This window comes from Rhinopithecus bieti, unplaced genomic scaffold, assembly GCF_001698545.2.
Source record: "Rhinopithecus bieti isolate Rb0 unplaced genomic scaffold, ASM169854v2 scaffold_35903, whole genome shotgun sequence".
Lineage (NCBI taxonomy): Eukaryota > Metazoa > Chordata > Mammalia > Primates > Cercopithecidae > Rhinopithecus > Rhinopithecus bieti.
In genome coordinates, this window is record NW_016815549.1 from 177,110 (window position 1) to 195,222 (window position 18,113).

The following is an 18,113-nucleotide window of genomic DNA, read 5'->3' on the forward strand; positions in this document are numbered from 1 at the left end:
CCACCCATCCACTCACCCATCCATCTATCCACCCACCCAACCACTCACCCATCTACCCACCCACCCATCCAACCATCCATCCATCCACCCACCCACCCATCCATCCATCCACCGACCTATCCATCTAACCATCCACCCATCCACTCATCCATCCATCTATCCATCCTCCCATCCATCTTTTATTAATCTATTATCCATCCAGTTGAGCATCCCTCCATCTACCTATTATCTCAGCTCCACCACTTACTCTCTCCTGCATATATTCAATGGCATTTGCTAAGTGTCTACTCTGCTCAGTCCTGTGCTGAGCTCTGGGGAACCTGAGCTGAATGAGCTGTGGCCCTGCTCCCCGAGGGCTCTGAATCTAGCAGACGAGGGCAGCTGCGCAGGTGCACACAGAGCCAGGACAGTGGACCCATGAGGAGAGCCTTAAGGAGAGACTCAGGCAGGAAAGAGCCTCCGAGTGGAGCCTGGAGAGCTGAACATGGTTGGCCCAGGGAAAGGGGACTGGGTGTCCAAGGAAGAGGGAGCAGCCTGGGAAGAAACATGGACCTGGGCAGGTGCAAGACAGATAGGATGGATGAAGCAGAGGGGTAGGTGTGGAATCTGGGTACAGCTGGACCTGTCCCTTCTGTGTAGTGTGGTGCCTGGCAAACAAAAAGTGCTGAGCAATGGCTACTGAATGAATGAAGTGAGTGAGGTAAATGAATGAACAGAACAAGCAGCAGGGAGGAGAGAAACAAGGGGTGCCTTTTATCTTTCTGCTATCCCAGACACCAGCAGCCGCTCCAGGACACACACATCACAGGCAGAGCCGGGCAGGGAGTGTTGCCGCGTCAGCACACTGCGCGGGCCAATTTGCAGTTTGTAATTTCAACTGTGCACATGTCTGTCTTTTAAGAAATGCTCTCTGTTTTCCTTGCTCTGTCTACCAAAGCTGTCAGGCTGCCAGTCACCTAACAGTCGGGGGGGAAAGAAGGAGGGATTCACGGAACACATTGCAGGCTGTCAGAGTGGAAGGGCCTGCAGAAAGCTGAGGCTGACACCCTAATTTTATGGATGGGAAACAGGTCCAGGGTGGAGGGAGGTGATGAGGGGAGAAGCTTCCCTGATGCCTTCCTGCCTGGGTGTTCTGGTGTCTCCTTGGGCCTCCTCTCCCCAGGCCCAGGACCCCTGCCCTTCCTCGGTGCCAGCAGAGTCTGGTAGGAGTTAGTGCTCACTGAATGAAGGCATGCTTCCTCTCCATCCTTCCTTTGCCCCTGCAGCCAGAAAACAGCAAAGCCACACACCAAAATCTACCCCACCCACACTTCACCAAGGAGGACTGCAGGGCAGTGCAAGAGAGAGGGAGCATCAGCGATCACTGAGACACAGCCGGGGCCCAAGTGAGTGGGCTGCCCTGTGGTCCTCCAGTTTCTGCTGATGCTCCCACCTCCAGAAGAGTCTGGTGAGCATCCACAGGGCTGGTGGGGCTCAGGTCAGCTCCCAACCCCACCCAGGCCCCTCAGCCAGGCCAAGGGCTTCTCGCCCTCACATCTAGACACGTCCTGACATTGATGGGCCCTTGACTGGCCAAGTCGCCAAAAAAGGGACTGCACTGGGGAGGGCTGGGCCTGCAAATGGCTCTGAGACTCAGTTCCCCGAGCCAAGCCAGCAGCACAGAGCAGGTTGTGGGGCTCCCAGCTCCCAAACAGCCCCCTCAAGGTTTTCTTGGCTAAATGCTACCATCACCTCTGCCAGGGCTAGGGACGCAGAAGTGTTCACCAGCCTCTGCTCTGTGTCGGGTCCGGAGGACGTCTGGATGATCAGCTGGGACACAGACCAGTGACCAGGATAGGGCAAAGGGCAGTGCAGGGAGCGGGCTCCATAACCACCTGGGGCACCCACGGTATGAGGAGCAGGTGGGGGTTGGCACCCACTCTGCACTCTTTGACTTTCTGGGGGAGGCACATGAGCTGGAGCAGGAACCCAGGGACCTGCCCTGGGCATGGAGAGTAGCCTCGGCAATGGGGGTGGTAGGAAGCAGCTGGCCACAGGCCGTGCAGGGTCTGGGAACACTGGCTCGCTGGGAGCCCCGAAGGTGTGGAGCAGGAAGCATTGATCTCATAGGGTATAACTCAGAGTAAGGATTCCTATCCTAGTCTATTGAAAGGAAGAAAGGATGAAGATGAGGAAGAAAGGGTGAAGATGAGGAAGAACGATGAAGATGATGTATCCTTCAGATGCCACTCACTCCAACACAGGAGCACTCAGAAGGGAGGCAGCCCTTCAGTCCTGCGACATGCCCAGTCACCAGCACCCTCGGCCACAGCTGGGTTGATTTCTGGGCTCAACATGGCTGATTCTCTACCGGGGGGTTTGAAGTCAAGTTTCTGTCTTTGCTTCTCAAATCCATCCCCTTCTATTAATAGTTGGAGCCACAGCCCCACTTTCTGGGTCCCTCTGCAGTCTGATCTCTGCAGGCTGGACCTGAGGATGGTCCCCAGAGACTAGAATGCATCTCCTCGAGCTCGAGACCCCAGCACGGCACTCCCCCACCTCCACCCTGCACACGCGGTGCCCTCTGCCTCAAGCATCCTCCTCCCTGTGGGTCAGCTTGGCAGATGCTCATTTGTACAGCAGGCTCAATCCAAACCCCAGGGCAGAATCAAGTGCCCATACCCTACGTCCCTCTGGACCACCTTGTAGGAACTTGGCATCAGGATGCATCTGGACCTGTGGTCATCATCCCTTTGCTCCTCTGCTCACCCCTGAGTGACTGAGTCTTAACTCCCTCATTTTCAGCACCCAGTGCAGTGCCTGGCATGTGGGCGGGAGTGTCCAGCGTCCCCTTGAATGAGAGGACAGCCTGGCAGAGCACAACTGCCTTGAAGGTTTCCTGTCTTACCCTGTCTCATTCTTACAGTGGAGGTTTTGTCATCTCATTTTGCAGATGAGGAAACAGGCTCAGAGAAGTGCAGTGAAATCTCAGAGTCCTACAGCTGGGAGGCATATAGCCTGGGGCTTATCCCTCTTATCTGCCTGGCTCGGGGATGGAATTCAGGAATGAATGACGGGACGGGCAGGGGAGCAACCCCATGGAAACAGGTAGCCATCATCCCGAGCCACCTCCAGCAGTGTGGCCACATGGCCTCGGGACCTGTGCCAGGGCAGGCGGCCATGTCGGGCCAGCAGATGTGAAGGCAGCCCAAACGCCCTTTCCTCCTGCTCCCAGCAGATGCTCAGGGCTGGAGAGGAGGATGGAAACAATGGACACATCAATTGGCCCACATTGCACAGCTGGCTCCATCTTCCAGGAAAGCCCTGCCCAAGACTGAACAGAAGGGGAATAAAATAGAAGTGTAGCCTCCTGCCCTTGTAGGGACAGTGTGGGGGCAGGCAGGGAGGGAGGAAGGCTGTGACTGACACCCCCACAGAGCGAGGGGGGCTGCTCTCAGTGCTCTGTGTGACTCCTGCACAATTCAGGGATGCACTGAGAGATGGTGGGGGACCGGGATGCTCATTCTGGGCTCTCAGGGCCTTTGAGCGGTGGAAACATTGGAAATTATGCCTTTTGTATTTTGGTCAAGAATTTGGGGTTTCAGCCAATCAAGATAGTGCACTTTAAATACCCTGTCACTAAGAAGCCCAGGAAACCAAGTCCACAGGACTGGGGGCGTCTAACGTGGCTGGTGAGCCTGTCTGTGTGTGGAAGCTGACAGGCAGTGAGAGGCTTCACGTTGATGCTGACGGGTCACATTTTCATTGGTCATTGTGGGGGCAGAGAGAGGCTGTCCAGATGGGCTGTCACTGCCTAGGACCCCGGGCATATAGAGCACACAGAGGAACTCCAGAAGCTGAAGGGCTTTGTTCACAATCCCCTCTCTTCCCAGCTGCAAAGCCCCAGCCTCCCCAGACAGGCCAGGTCTCTGCCGTCAGACCCAGCCCTGCAAGTAGGCTTCACCTCCAGCCACTCCATGCACTCTGGTCTGGTCCTTTGGGGTCCCCATGTTCCCCCTTCCACCCAGAAGGCCATTCCCGCCATCACAACATGGTCACTCATTCACTTGCCCCTTCACTCACTCATTCACAAACAGCCTTGGAGGGCCCACCCTGGGCCAGGCCCCAGCTTGGTGCTGGGATATGGTGAAGGGTCAGATGTGTCCAGTTCAGAGTCTGGGGTCCACATCCATATGATCCTTGGCTCTTGGCCACATGGCCAACCCCTCTGTGTGGCAGATGGTGCTGGGGGAAATGGAGGGAAGGGGTCCTGGGTTCAGGAAGTGTGAGCTCTGGGCCTGGGCCTCTGCTGTCCAGTGTCTGTAGGAGACACTGCCTCTCTGACTGTCACAGACCCCATGTGCAAAGTCTTGCCCGGCTCTCCCACACACCAGCCAAGTGACCTCAGACAGGTGGCTCTACTTTGTATTTTGAACGGTTCTTCTAAAGCAAATCAACCTCATTTTATGGTATTATTTGATCAGTATACCAGGATTCTTGGATGTTCTAGTTTAGTGGAAGAGACAGACACAAAAATTATAATTTTGGGTTTTTAAAAAAGTGCTAGTTGTATACTTGTTTTCTCCCCCCACTAAACTAGAACTTTTTTCGGGGGCCAATAAATATCAACCATGATACAAATCATCCATCCATTTATCCACCTACCCATCTATCCATTTTTCTATCCATTTGTCATTCATTCATCATCCATCCATCCATTCACCCATCATCCATCACCCATCATCCGTCTATCATCCACCCATCCACTCATCCATCCACTCACCCATCCACCTATCCACCAGCCATCCACCATCATCCATTCATCATGCATCATCCATCCATTCATCTATCCATCCATCCATTCAGCATCTATCCATCATCCATCATCCACCCACCCACCCACCAACATCCATCCACTCATCCCTCCATCCATCCATTCAGCATCTATCCATCATCCATCATCCACCCACCCACCCACCAACATCCATCCATCATGCATCATCCATCTATCAATTCAGCATCTATCCATCATCCATCCACCCACTCATCCATCTATCCCCACACCCATCCACCCACCCATCCACCTATCCACCACCCATCCACCATCATCCATCCATCATGCATCATCCATACATTCATCTATCCATCCCTCCATTCAGCAACTATCCATCATGCATCATCCATGCATCAATTCAGCATCTATCCATCATCCATCCACCCACTTATCCATCCATCCACACACCAATCCACCCATCCATCCACCTATCCACTACCCATCCACCATCATCCATCCATCATGCATCATCCATCCATTCATCTATCCATCCATCCATTCAGCATCTATCCATCATGCATCATCCATCCATCAATTCGGCATCATCCATCTCCATCCACCCACTCATCCATCCATCCACACACCAATCCACCCATCCATCCACCTATCCACCACCCATCCACCATCATCCATCCATCATGCATCATCCATACATTCATCTATCCATCCATCCATTCAGCATCTATCCATCATGCATCATCCATCCATCAATTCGGCATCATCCATCTCCATCCACCCACTCATCCATCCATCCACACACCAATCCACCCATCCATCCACCTATCCACCACCCATCCACCATCATCCATCCATCATGCATCATCCATACATTCATCTATCCATCCATCCATTCAGCATCTATCCATCATGCATCATCCATCCATCAATTCGGCATCATCCATCTCCATCCACCCACTCATCCATCCATCCACACACCAATCCACCCATCCATCCACCTATCCACCACCCATCCACCATCATCCATCCATCATGCATCATCCATACATTCATCTATCCATCCATCCATTCAGCATCTATCCATCATGCATCATCCATCCATCAATTCGGCATCATCCATCTCCATCCACCCACTCATCCATCCATCCACACACCAATCCACCCATCCATCCACCTATCCACCACCCATCCACCATCATCCATCCATCATGCATCATCCATACATTCATCTATCCATCCATCCATTCAGCATCTATCCATCATGCATCATCCATCCATCAATTCGGCATCATCCATCTCCATCCACCCACTCATCCATCCATCCACACACCAATCCACCCATCCATCCACCTATCCACCACCCATCCACCATCATCCATCCATCATGCATCATCCATACATTCATCTATCCATCCATCCATTCAGCATCTATCCATCATGCATCATCCATCCATCAATTCGGCATCATCCATCTCCATCCACCCACTCATCCATCCATCCACACACCAATCCACCCATCCATCCACCTATCCACCACCCATCCACCATCATCCATCCATCATGCATCATCCATACATTCATCTATCCATCCATCCATTCAGCATCTATCCATCATGCATCATCCATCCATCAATTCGGCATCATCCATCTCCATCCACCCACTCATCCATCCATCCACACACCAATCCACCCATCCATCCACCTATCCACCACCCATCCACCATCATCCATCCATCATGCATCATCCATCCATTCATCTATCCATCCATCCATTCAGCATCTATCCATCATGCATCATCCATCCATCAATTCAGCATCTATCCATCTCCATCCATCCACTCATCCATTTACCCACACACCCATCCATCCACCCACCCACCATCATCCATCCATCATGCATCATCCATCTATCAATTCAGCATCTATCCAACATCCATCATCCATCCACCCATCCAACCATCCACACACCCATCCACCCCCCCATCCACCTATCCACCACCCATCCACCATCATCCATCCATCATGCATCATTCATCCATTCATCTATCCATCCATCAATTCAGGATCTATCCATCCATCCATCCATCATCCACTCATCCATCCATCCACTTATCCATCCACCCACCCACCCATCTACCACCCATCTACCACCCATCCACCATCATCCATCCATCCATCATCCATCCATTCACCTATCCATCCTCCATCCATCCATTCACCATCTGTCCATCATCCAGCCAGCCATCATTCATCCAACATCTACCCATCCATCATCCATCATCTATCAATTCATCTATCCATCCATCCATTGATCAACTCTTCCATCTGTTCATCTTTCCATTCTGCCGACACATATCATATGCCCACCCTGGGCCATGCACTCACTTCTCAGAATTTGCCATGAGAGGTCAGCTTCCTGGAGATGCAGTAGTACTGCTTCCTAAGGGACATACTATGCCCTCAGGCCCATGACCATCCATTTTGACCCTTGAGATTGGAGGTACTCTTGGGTTGTAATGGCACCTGCCAACCGCCCGTGATGGAAGCCACCTACCTGCCCCCATGATGAGGCCTGGGGCGGTGTCCTTGGTGTGCACGGTGCCTGATACATAGGGGTTGTCTGCCCAGCGCAGGTGCAGGTGCAGGTGGCAGTCTGGCTGCAAGGAAGAGAAAGGAAGCAACTGTCAACACATGAGGAGGAGCATCCTTAGGAAAACTAGGCCTGATGACAAACCTGCCCCTGTGGCTTTTGGGGAGAGAAGGCTGGGCCAGGAGAGCCTTGGAGGAATGGATGGAAGATGGGAAGCGGGTGTGAGGCTGACCTCTAGGGAAAGGGTGGGAGGGACAAGGGAAGCTTCAGCAGGTCCTGTGCTGACAGCCTGGGAGGTGGAATCGGGCACAAGTGAGGCACCCGGAAGGATTTGTTGGTTCCCTGGTCTAGATTAGGGACCCCTACAGCATCTAGGTATGGTGAGACAACCAGGAGGATCTGTTGGTTCCCTGGTCTAGATTAGGGACCCCCGCAGCCCCTGGGTGTGGTGCCTCTGCTCACAGATGCAGCTGCTGGGGCTTCTCCCACTGAGGGCTCTTGGGCATGGGTCCTGGCAGGTGAGTTCACCAACATGGCTCCTGTGTGCAATGCTGGGCTGTGGAATGTGATTCCTGGAGACTGCATGGCCCAAACTCATATTCATTCATTCACCTATGCAGAACTTTTATTGGGAGCCTCTTATGTGACCACAGTATCCCTGGCATCAGAGGATGTCACCCCATAAGACCCTCCCACTTTGAGATACAGAGGGGTGGGTTAAGTGTGCAAGAGCCCCAGGGGGCTGGCTCTGGAGACCCCATTTTTCCTGATCTCCCTCTGGCAGCCTGAGATACTGGGTCTCAGAGGTCTGGCTGGCTGAGTCCTCCTTGGTGACACAGGTGCACCACCAGAGACCCCAATGAACCGACAGATGTCGGAAGGCTTTGTGGTGGAATGACTCTGGGCTCAGACTTCCTAATTTCCCCAAGTCAGGGAACTCCATAGGGTGAAGTGAGGCAGGGCAGTCCTTAGGCTGGTCACAGAAAGGGCAGGGCTTAGACTCCTCATACCTCCTCTAAATGGTGGTGTGGCCTTAGGAAAAATGCTTAGCCTCTCTGTGCCTTTCTTTCTTCTCTGTGAGATGGGACAATAACCTCTGCTTCACAGGATATTGGATTAATATGGCACACCTCGGGTCCAGCCCTTCCCCCGGGCAAGGTACTGCCTAATTGTTTATTTATAAGAATGGTAAACATTGTATTTGCCTCCTTAAAATTTTTTTTTTTTCTGTTAAAAATCTCCAGCTTAGAAATATCCTAGAACTGGGTGCCCAGAGATCCAAATTGTAACTTAAGAGGCACCACTAATTTTCTGGGCAGCCTTGGGGCTCAGTTTCCTCATCTGCGAAATGGAGACAGTGACGGTGAGGCCTGCTGACCCACTCTGCAGGGCTCATTCCAGAATCCCCTCATCATTGCGGTGTCATATCATCTGCTAACATCCACGTCAGAGATAACCTCTCTCTTCATTTCATGTTATAATAACACTTTCTTCTGGCCCATGAATTGCTTACGTTTTACACAGGTGACCCTAACTTAAATGTTAAACCGTTCAGGAAATTGGATATTGACTTGGATAAGATGCGACCAGGTGGAGGCTGCAGTTGGCAGATGGGCTTTATTTGTCTGCTCTATGATTTAACAGATGTACGGGTTGCACTATATGTTGTACGATTCATCCATGAGCAATGCCTGGAGCAGGGAATCTATGGAGCCGGGAATGGACAGGTGGTTGCCAGGGGCTGGAGGCTGTTGGGGGATAGGGAGGTGACAGCTAAGGATCAGGGGCTTCTTTTTTGGGTGGTGAAAATGTCCTAAAAGGGACAGTGGTGATGGTGGCCCAACTCTGTGAATTAGACTAAAAGTCACTGAACTTGCACTTGAAAGGTGAACTATGTGGGATGTGAGATCTCAACAAAGCTGTTAAAAAACAACAAAAAAAGAGAAAGATTGCAAATTCAGCTGAAAGGTGCCCCATGTCCATTGCAGAGGCACATCTTGAAGATGACTGAGGGACTGAGACCATCCCCAGGGGAACCCAGGGAGTCCCGAGCTGAAGACCACAGGGCCCTGGGTGGCAGGAGCCTGGGCACTGTGTCACCCCTGGAGAGCCACCTGAGGGTTCCAGAAACACCTGGATCAAATGGCGACAAATGGGCCCTACTGAACACCTGTGAGATGTTAAGATGTTGCCCACTGCAATAGATTCTTCCAATTTCTTACAATGGAAAAGCAGGTCTGGCACCTTTCAGTCCTATCCTCCTGCCCCCCGCAGATAGCTCAGGAAGGAAGACAGAGGCGGCTTGCTGGGGAAGGAGGCCACTGTGATCTTGGTAGGCAGGGTTTGGCTTCCGCACTGCAGAAGGCAGCTCTAATCAGGAGAAGGAGCTCAGCAGGGGTGTGGTACGGGAGTCCCCAGCAGCAGTGTGCCTGCCTGGCAGAGGCCGCCCTGGCTCTGTCATGCTTTGATGTTCTAGGTTTTCTAGAAGGCCAGAGCTGGTCTCCATCAACCTCTCCCATTTCCCTGATGAGCTGTGCACATCTGGTCACTTGCTGCGTGCACAGTGGGCAGAATTGAATTAGAGGGTGCTGCTTCACAAACCCTAGCTACCTCTCCCCACCCCTCACCACTAGTGGCCTATCCTGGTTGCCTGGCACTCAGGCCAGAGAAGTGGAACCCTCCTCAGGGTTCCCTGTGGGGTGGCCAGTTACGGCCTGCAGGCCACTGGTGAACACAGGCAGCACTATGAACCCCTTTGCATTCACCTTGGGGCCTGCTGATGGCAAAACAGACGTCTCCCCCCACTCCTGAGGCAGCTGCAGGCACCGTGCTGGTGTCTGACACACTCACTCCCACCCGAGCCTGGGCCACCAGGTGAAAGGAAGGGCAACGCCAGCAGGCCTGGAGGAGCCCACCCACAGGGCACCGGGATGCCCTGCACAGGTGGCAGGCCAGTGTGCATCAGGAGCCCCAGAACTAGCCTTGGGTGCATGTCGTCAGAGATGGGGCTTCCTCCGATGCCACCCAGGACAAGGACAGGAGACCCCCAGGACAGTCTGTGGCCCTGGAAGTCTGTGCAGAATGCTGCAGTGTTGACTGAAGTGGGCCTGGGTTCCTGCAGGGCTGGAGACAGGCCAAGCTGGGGGCTGATGCTGTCCCAGGACTCTCCCTTCTCTGCCTGTTTGGCACATAGGGGCCAGAGGGTGCCCTAAAGAAGTGTCTGGCATATCATCAAAGACTACCAGATGGACCAGGACTGGGAGATGCAGCGCCAGCCACCTGGATGCCTAGCACTCATCGCAGCCTCACGCCTCAGAAGAGTGACTATGGATTGTGCAGTGAATGAAGTTTTATGCTGAATTCAAGATGCAAACAGATTCAAAACCACCTTTCAATGAAGCTAGATCATCCTAAAACAGATCTGATCATGCCACTCCTCTGTTAAAGCCATCCCTGCATTTCCCCATTGAGGGAAGGAGGTATCCCCAGATAGGGCACAGGTCAAGTGGCCTGGGCAAAGATTCGTGACCCAGAGTTAGGAGAAAACAGGGGCTGAAAATCACGCACATGTGTGATCCCCACGACGACTTCGTAACGTGTGTATGAGTGAAAAGATTGTAAAGAACAAAATACCCAGTTACTATTTTTCTGGATGGTGTGATTCTGGTTATACCTTATTTCCCTTTTTATAACTTTACGTATCTTCCAAGAATTCTGCAATAATCAGGCATCACTTTTATGAGCACTAAGTCCTCAGGTACAGTTTGCCCATTCATTGAGGGGCTGTGTGGCTGCAGGAGGGACATAGTCAGGAGGTCCTGTGAGTGGTCCAGTTTGTCCTGCCTCTGCATTTTCACCCTTGGAGATGCCATGGCCACACATACAGGATAGCCCAGGCCTTCTGAGCCATGCGGGTGTTTATATATATATATATAATTTTTATTTATTTTTTTGAGATGGAATCTCACTCTGTTGCCCAGGCTGGAGTACAATGGCACGATCTTGGCTCACTGGAACCTCTACCTTCCAGGTTCAGGCGATTCTTCTGCCTCAGCCTTCCAAGTAGCTGGGATCACAGGCATGTGACACCACGCCCAGCTAATTTTTGTATTTTTAGTAGAGACGGGGTTTCGCCATGTTGGCCAGGTTGGTCTCAAACTCCCAATCTCAGGTGATCCGCCTGCCTCAGCCTCCCAAAATGCTGAGATTCCAGGGGTGAGCCACCATGCCCAGCCTGCGAGGCTGTAGTTTGATGTCTGTTGTGCCCCCGTGGGCTCCCTGCACGTGGCTCTACGTTCCCCTGTGCCCAATCAGGTTCCCACATGCCTGCCTGGGGCTGCACGCTCACCAGTTTGCTCCTATTTCATTGTTTCAAGGCCAAGACATAAATCTCACCGAGGTTATCTCCTCACTGAGCTGCATAATCGCAGACAAGAATCTATTCTTAGCAAAAACTTGCTTTGACAGATTAATATGGCTTAACTTTGCCAACGATGATACAAAAATTAGTCCTTTCACAGCAACTCTGTTCTGGGAAGCATTTTTACAAAGGGCAGGTAATTAATTCTCCACACAGGTCGACAGGTGTTATCAGCAGGAGTGGGGGGCTTAAGCAGAGGCAGACAGCAGGCTCCTGAGAGGTGAGTGTTCCCAAGTCAGAGCTCAAGCTTCAGCTTAGAGCAACGGGGTGCCCTGGGGGCCAGAATCCCGCCCTGGCTCTGGGGTGAGGCTGTCTGGGAGAAGGAACTGCCCGCCTCTTAGTACCATGGCCTCCATGGGCCAACACTGGGGCCGGTGGCAGCAGCGGCTCACCATTTTCTAAGCCCTGCTGTGTGCCAGATGGAATTCCAGGAAGACAGGGAATGTCTTCTGTTTTGTGGGTTGGTGTGCTCTGAGCCTGCAGAACAGTGCCTGGCACATAGCAAGTGTTCACGCAGATTTGCTGAATATAACCCTGTCAAACAGGTACTTTTGTTCTTTCTATTTTATACATGAGGAAGCTGAGGCAGAGAGATGGGTGGTTTCAGGCATCCCCAGTGTGTAGTGTCTAAGAGAGGCTTCTGGGTGACAGTGGGAAACAGAGAAGCAGTATGCCCAGGGAAGGCTCCTCAGTGGAGGGAACATGTGGGCAGGGTTTTCAGGTGTTAGTAGGAGCTTCCTAGATGAGGAAAAGGGAGGGGGCATTCTAGGCTTTGGGGACAGTGTAGAAAGAGGGAGAGCTTGGAAGGGACGAGATTCGCTCTTCCTTGCAGCTTGCTCCATGCCAGGCATAGGCTGGTCTCTGCATTCTTTGATCTCATCCTCACCCCAGTGCCACAGGGATGTTTATCATCTTCATCCCTTTTCAACAGAGGCTCAGAGTCACTGGTTGATGTAGCCAAGATCACACAGTCAGGGGGCTAAGACAGCAGCTCTGTGCAGCTCCAACACTAGACCCTTCTCCCACCCTGAGTTGCCCAGCACCCAGAAAGGGGCAGGGATGCTGGTGGTGGTGAGCTCCCTGTGGTATGCAAGGAGAGAGGCCCCGGGAGAGGCCAGGTCTCATGGGGGTGTTGGAAGGGGAGTGAGAAGCCTGGTCAGATTCTCTTGGCCCATTCAGCCTCTTCCTCCCTTGCATCCACTGGACACTGGCAGCTGAGTGCTCACCTTAGCTAGGATCAGGGCTCCTTACAGCTCTATCTTTCCTTCCTCACCAGCATGGGCCTGTGCACCACCTGGATCCCTGGTAGCCACATCACAGCTGGCAAGAGTCCCAGCTACTCTGAGAGATCCCTCCCAACTCTAGGCAACCAAGAGCTCAGGTAGTCGACACTTCTATTCATGTAGAAAGGTGTCCCTGGGATAGTGGGCCAGCTTTGGGGCTCATGATGTCTGAGCTCTGGCCCAACCCCATCACTTACTGACAGTGTGATGGTACACTGCCTTCCATGGCAAATTAGAAGCAAGTGTCTGCTCTCCGGCCCTCATTCCCCTGGGCAGAGTACACTTCCCAGATCCTTGACGTTGACCAGTAAGATTTAGCAGATGTACCAGTAGGCTTGAAATGTACTTGCCTGTTTCTCTTTATCCTCTTGTACTTCTGCTATCACCATGAGAATTAAGCTGATTCCAGGAGAAGGATGCAAGATGTACAGAGCGGAGACCAGCCTAAATCAGTCAATTCCCTGACATATGAGCAAGCCCAGACAAGATCATCAGAACTGCCCAGCTGAGCCCAGCCAAGGTCAGCAGAGCCGCCCAGCTGAGCCCAGACAAGGTCAGCAGAGCTGCCCAGCTGAGCCCAGTCAAGGTCAGCAGAGCTGCCCAGCCAAGGTTGGCAAAGCCACTCAGCTGAGCCCACCTGTAGATTTGGGAAATAAATGTTGTTGTTTTCGGGTGGCTTATTGCACAGCAATTCTGTGTGAAAAACTGATACACTTCCCTCTCTGACCTCCAATTAACTTTTCTGTAAAACAAGGAGTTTCATTTGACCCTCTCTACTACCATGCCCAGCAGAAATAGGTGGTTCATGTGTCTCAGATGGTCCTTCTCAGACATCACCACCTCTGACCTTTTTGATTACTGAAGCTATATCTAGCATCCACCCCATGGATGGTATGTGATGGGAGCCGAGGTACTTACAGGCTTGCAGTTGGTTGGTTTTCCATTCATGTCCATGCTGGGTGGCCTCAGGTAATCCCAGTCGCGGCCCTTGTTGTAGGTTATAAGTGTCATCACTTTCCCATCAATTTTTTGGTTTGCCAGGAAGACTCCTTTCACCCCTCTGACCTGGGACAAAAATATAAGAAGGACTGTACCTTACACTGGAGCACTCTGATGACCATATGTCCACCGTGCTGCAGCCCACATATGGCCTCATTTCACACTCACAATGGCCAGCAGCTAAGACACATTCTAGAAGTGAGTGAGGTTTAGAGGGACCAGGGATCCAAGACTCCAGCCCCAGCTTTAATGGGAAGCTAGTTTGGTCTAGCTCTGAAGCCTGAATGATCTTCATGGTGCTGAGCTGTTCTCCCAGGTCCAGACACCAACCATCAGATGGCAAGTGGGGTTCTGGACCCCTGACCTGCCTGTCCCTCAAACTCACCCCATCCTTGCCTCAGAGGTCCTGATTCAGAGCTCAGATTCCCCCAGTGCCTCTTGTTCCTATTGGACATGCATCCTGGACCAATAGAATTGCCTCTGGGGACCCCCAGCTCAATCCCCATACAAACATGCCAAGGAATGAAGACAGGAGGGTCCATGCTTCCACTAGAACACCCAGGACAGGGCTCCACTTGCCTTTAGTGCTCAGGGCTAACCTGGTCCCTTTCTCAGGGTTTCCTAAGAGGCCCATGGCAGTGACCCAAACATATCCAAGAGTGGTTACTAAGTTGACCTATAAGAAACGTGCAACTGTCGGCAACTTCACATAGTTCAACCGAGTGGTTTGTTCCCAGAGAGGGTCTTTTCCTGCAAGCTCCTTATTTCATGGAGGGTTTTGACTCATATTTATCAAGATCCACTAGTGTGGTGTGAAGAGGCACAAGAACGCCCACCACTTGTCAAGGCCTCCTGTGTTCCAGGCCACAAACTGTTTCTACACCTGTATATGCAGCCTGCACCATGGGAAACTGAGGCTCAGAGGGGGTGCCACCTGCCCAAAGGCCCATAGCCAAAGATTCTAGTTAGGATAGTAATGGCATACAGTTATTAAGTGCTTCTATGGTACAGGCACTGAGCTTAATACATGTCCTCTCACTGAATTCTCACAACTCCAGCAGGTCCTCAAGGGGAGAAGAACAGCAGCCATGACGATGAAATCAGAGGACTGGGGTCTGAGCTTCCTGCAGCTGCTATAACAGATGGTCACAAACCCAGTGGCTTCAGACAACACACATGTATTCCCCCCCAGCTCTGGAGGGCAGAAGCCTAGCATGCGGCCACAGTCAAGTGTCAATAGAATCACATTCCTTTCTGGAGGCTCCAAAGGAGCATCCCTTTCCTTGTCTTTTCCAGCTTCTAGAGGCACCAGCATTCCTTGGCTAATGGCCCCTTCCTTCGTCTTCAAAGCCAGCAATGCTGCATCTCTCTGACCATGTTTCCACCATCACATCTTCTCTATCTCCTGCCTACCTCTTCCAATGTTAAGGACCTGTGTGCTGACCCTAGGCCCCTCCAGATAACCCAGGTCATCTTCCTGTCTGCTGACAAGCAGCCTTAATTCCATCTGCAACCTCATTCCTCCTCTACCACCTAAGGTAACATACATGCACGTTCTGGGGCTTGCAATGTGGCCATCTTTGAGGGGGGGCACTATTCTCTCCAGCACAGTCCCTCCTCTGACCCCCAAGGACGCACATCAGTCTTCAAGCAAAATACATTCACCCCATCAAGGTTTCCAAAGTTCTCATCTCATTACAGCATTAATTCAAATATCCTCTAAATATCACCACATCAAAATTCCTCTAAATATCACCAGATCAAAAGCTCCAAATCTTCTCATCTAAGTCGTCTAAACCAGATGTGGGTGAGCTCTGGGTAAAATCCATCTGTGGAGCTGGGAAACTAGCAAACGAGTTGTCTGTTTCAAAGTGCAAGGTTGGGGCAGGCATAGGGTGGTAGCTACAGATCTTTTGCCTCCCACTGACGGCTGTGGCTTGTTTAGGTTACCCTCGGAGTTGGCTCTCAGAGACTCCGGGCTGCCTTCACTGGATGTGGGAGTTGGGGGGCAGGGCAGGCTCTTTTCCTTGGGACCCACCAGGTCTTATCAACACAGACAGGCAGAGTTAGGAGCCAAGTGGATCACACTGGGAGCATCCTCCCAGAATTTCTAGGAAACATCACACATGTGGCAAATCCATGCACAGAGCATTCAGCTGCCAGTATTATCTGCATAGGATGCTGTGGTCTAGGGGGTAGCCTTCCTCTCTGCAGAGGAAGCTTCATCAATGGTCCTGCTGGGCGGACAGTCTCAGAGGCTGGGATGAGCCAGCTCCTTCTTGCCCGTGTGGCATCACTCTGTCTCCTGCTCACTTGACTTGATGACTGCAGATGGGGTCCCTGGCCCAGAGTCTAGCTTCTTTGTGAGATGCGGTACCAAGTGCAGGCCCTGCAGAAACCCAGGACTCCGTGTCACAGGGGTCTTGAGTTCCCTCCAGACTCTGGGCTTGGTCTGCAGGAGATGAGCTGCCGGGGGCTGGGAGAGGGCAGAGTGTGTGCATGTGTATGAGCCTGTGTCTGTGTGTGTGAGTGTGAGTGTTGGCTATAGATTGGCTGCAGACAGGACCCTCTGTGCTAGACTTCGGACCAGCCACACACCCACCAAATGGCTACACATCCTTTGCTGTGTGGTCTGGTGCTGAAGGGAGGCCCGGGGAACGTGCCGCAAGTCTTTGTGTCTTACAAGCTCATAGAACCCCGACAAGGCAGGCAGGACGGGGACCCAGGGACATCACCCAGAGGGCTTCTGCCCTGCCCACTGCTTGGTGGAAATGCTTTTCTGCTGTCCTCCGGGCAGGTAGAAGGCTGATTTGCCCATGATGGTTTTTGTTATTGGGTAATTGCCATTTTATATCCCAGCTGGGTCTCCATGAAAACGCTCAGCAATAAATAACATGGATCCAGATGTAGGCCAAGGCCCCTGGGTGGGTCTGGTTGGCAGAGCATTAGCTCAGAATATCAGTGTGTCGCTGCATAACTGCCCATATGACAGCTGTATTCCTTCCTGTGTCTGCTGTCTGCTGTAAAAAAAAGTCCCACAAGTTGTTTGACTTCAAACAGAAATTCATTCTCTTGGAGGCCAGAGTCCAAAGTCAAGGCGTGGGCAGGGCTATGCTCCCTCCGCAGACCCCAGGGAAGGATCCTTCCTGCCCCTTCCAGCTCCGCGCCTCCAGCCCTCCCTGGCCTGCAGCTGCAGTCTCTGCTTCTGTCCCCACGGGGCCTCTCTGTGAGCCTGTGGCTCCTCTCCTGTCTCGGATAAGGACACTTGTGAATGCATTTAGAGCCCCTTGGATAATTTGGGATGATGTCTGCTTGAGTCTTTCACTTCATGACGCTGCAAAAATCTCTTTTTCAAATAAGGTCACATTGCAGGGCCTGGGTATTAGGATGTGGGCCACCATTTCGATGCCTGTTTCGGGGTCGCCATTCAGCCGATTGAGATGCCTGCTGCCAGGGATCCCTGGGGGTAGGGGACAGGGCTATATTCCCTAAGTCCCCATTCATAACCCAAGCTCCAGCACAAGAGGAGTCCAGGAAAGATTTGCTGTCTTGCCTTGAACCTAGGTTGTGCCCCGCAGGGGAAGAGATCCCCGCAGCCTTCTGAGGCAGTACCTGGCTGTGTCATCTGCACCAAACATTTTTCCTGGATGTGCTGCTGGGTGCACAACAACCACAACAGCAACAGTACTGGCCGTGTGCAGTGAGACTCAGGGGTCAGCCCCCACCCATTAATTATCCCTGATCCCCAAAAAGGGCAAGTGCTGGGCAAACAAAGTGAGTCCTCACTTGGAACCAGGCGCTGTTCTGCCTATTCAATAGGCATGACAGCCTTAAAACTCACGGCAACCCTGAGGAAGGTGCTACCATCCCTGTTGCACACAGGGAAGCACAGAGAGGTTAAGAAACCCACCTACGGCCACAGAGCAAATATATACCAGTTCATGGACCTGACCCCAGGCAGTCAGGCTCCAGAGTTGTGCTTGTAACAACCAGCTGTGACCCATGTTTGATGCTTTTCAGAGAAGGGATATCCCTTGGGAGGGCACCCAG

The 18,113-nt window shown here is 52.2% G+C and overlaps 1 protein-coding gene across 2 annotated transcripts in view; it reads right to left on the reverse strand.

Moving 5' to 3' along the window:
* Positions 1 to 18,113, reverse strand: part of SORCS2 (sortilin related VPS10 domain containing receptor 2) — a 579,194-nt gene that overhangs the window by 46,230 nt on the left and 514,851 nt on the right. For both annotated transcript variants that reach the window (XM_017853405.1, XM_017853404.1), the window contains exons 10-11: positions 13,983 to 14,129; positions 7,326 to 7,428 (exon numbers count right to left, since the gene is read on the reverse strand). In XM_017853405.1, the coding sequence (XP_017708894.1) occupies positions 7,326 to 7,428; positions 13,983 to 14,129 (250 nt within the window). The remainder of the gene's footprint in view (positions 1 to 7,325; positions 7,429 to 13,982; positions 14,130 to 18,113) is intronic.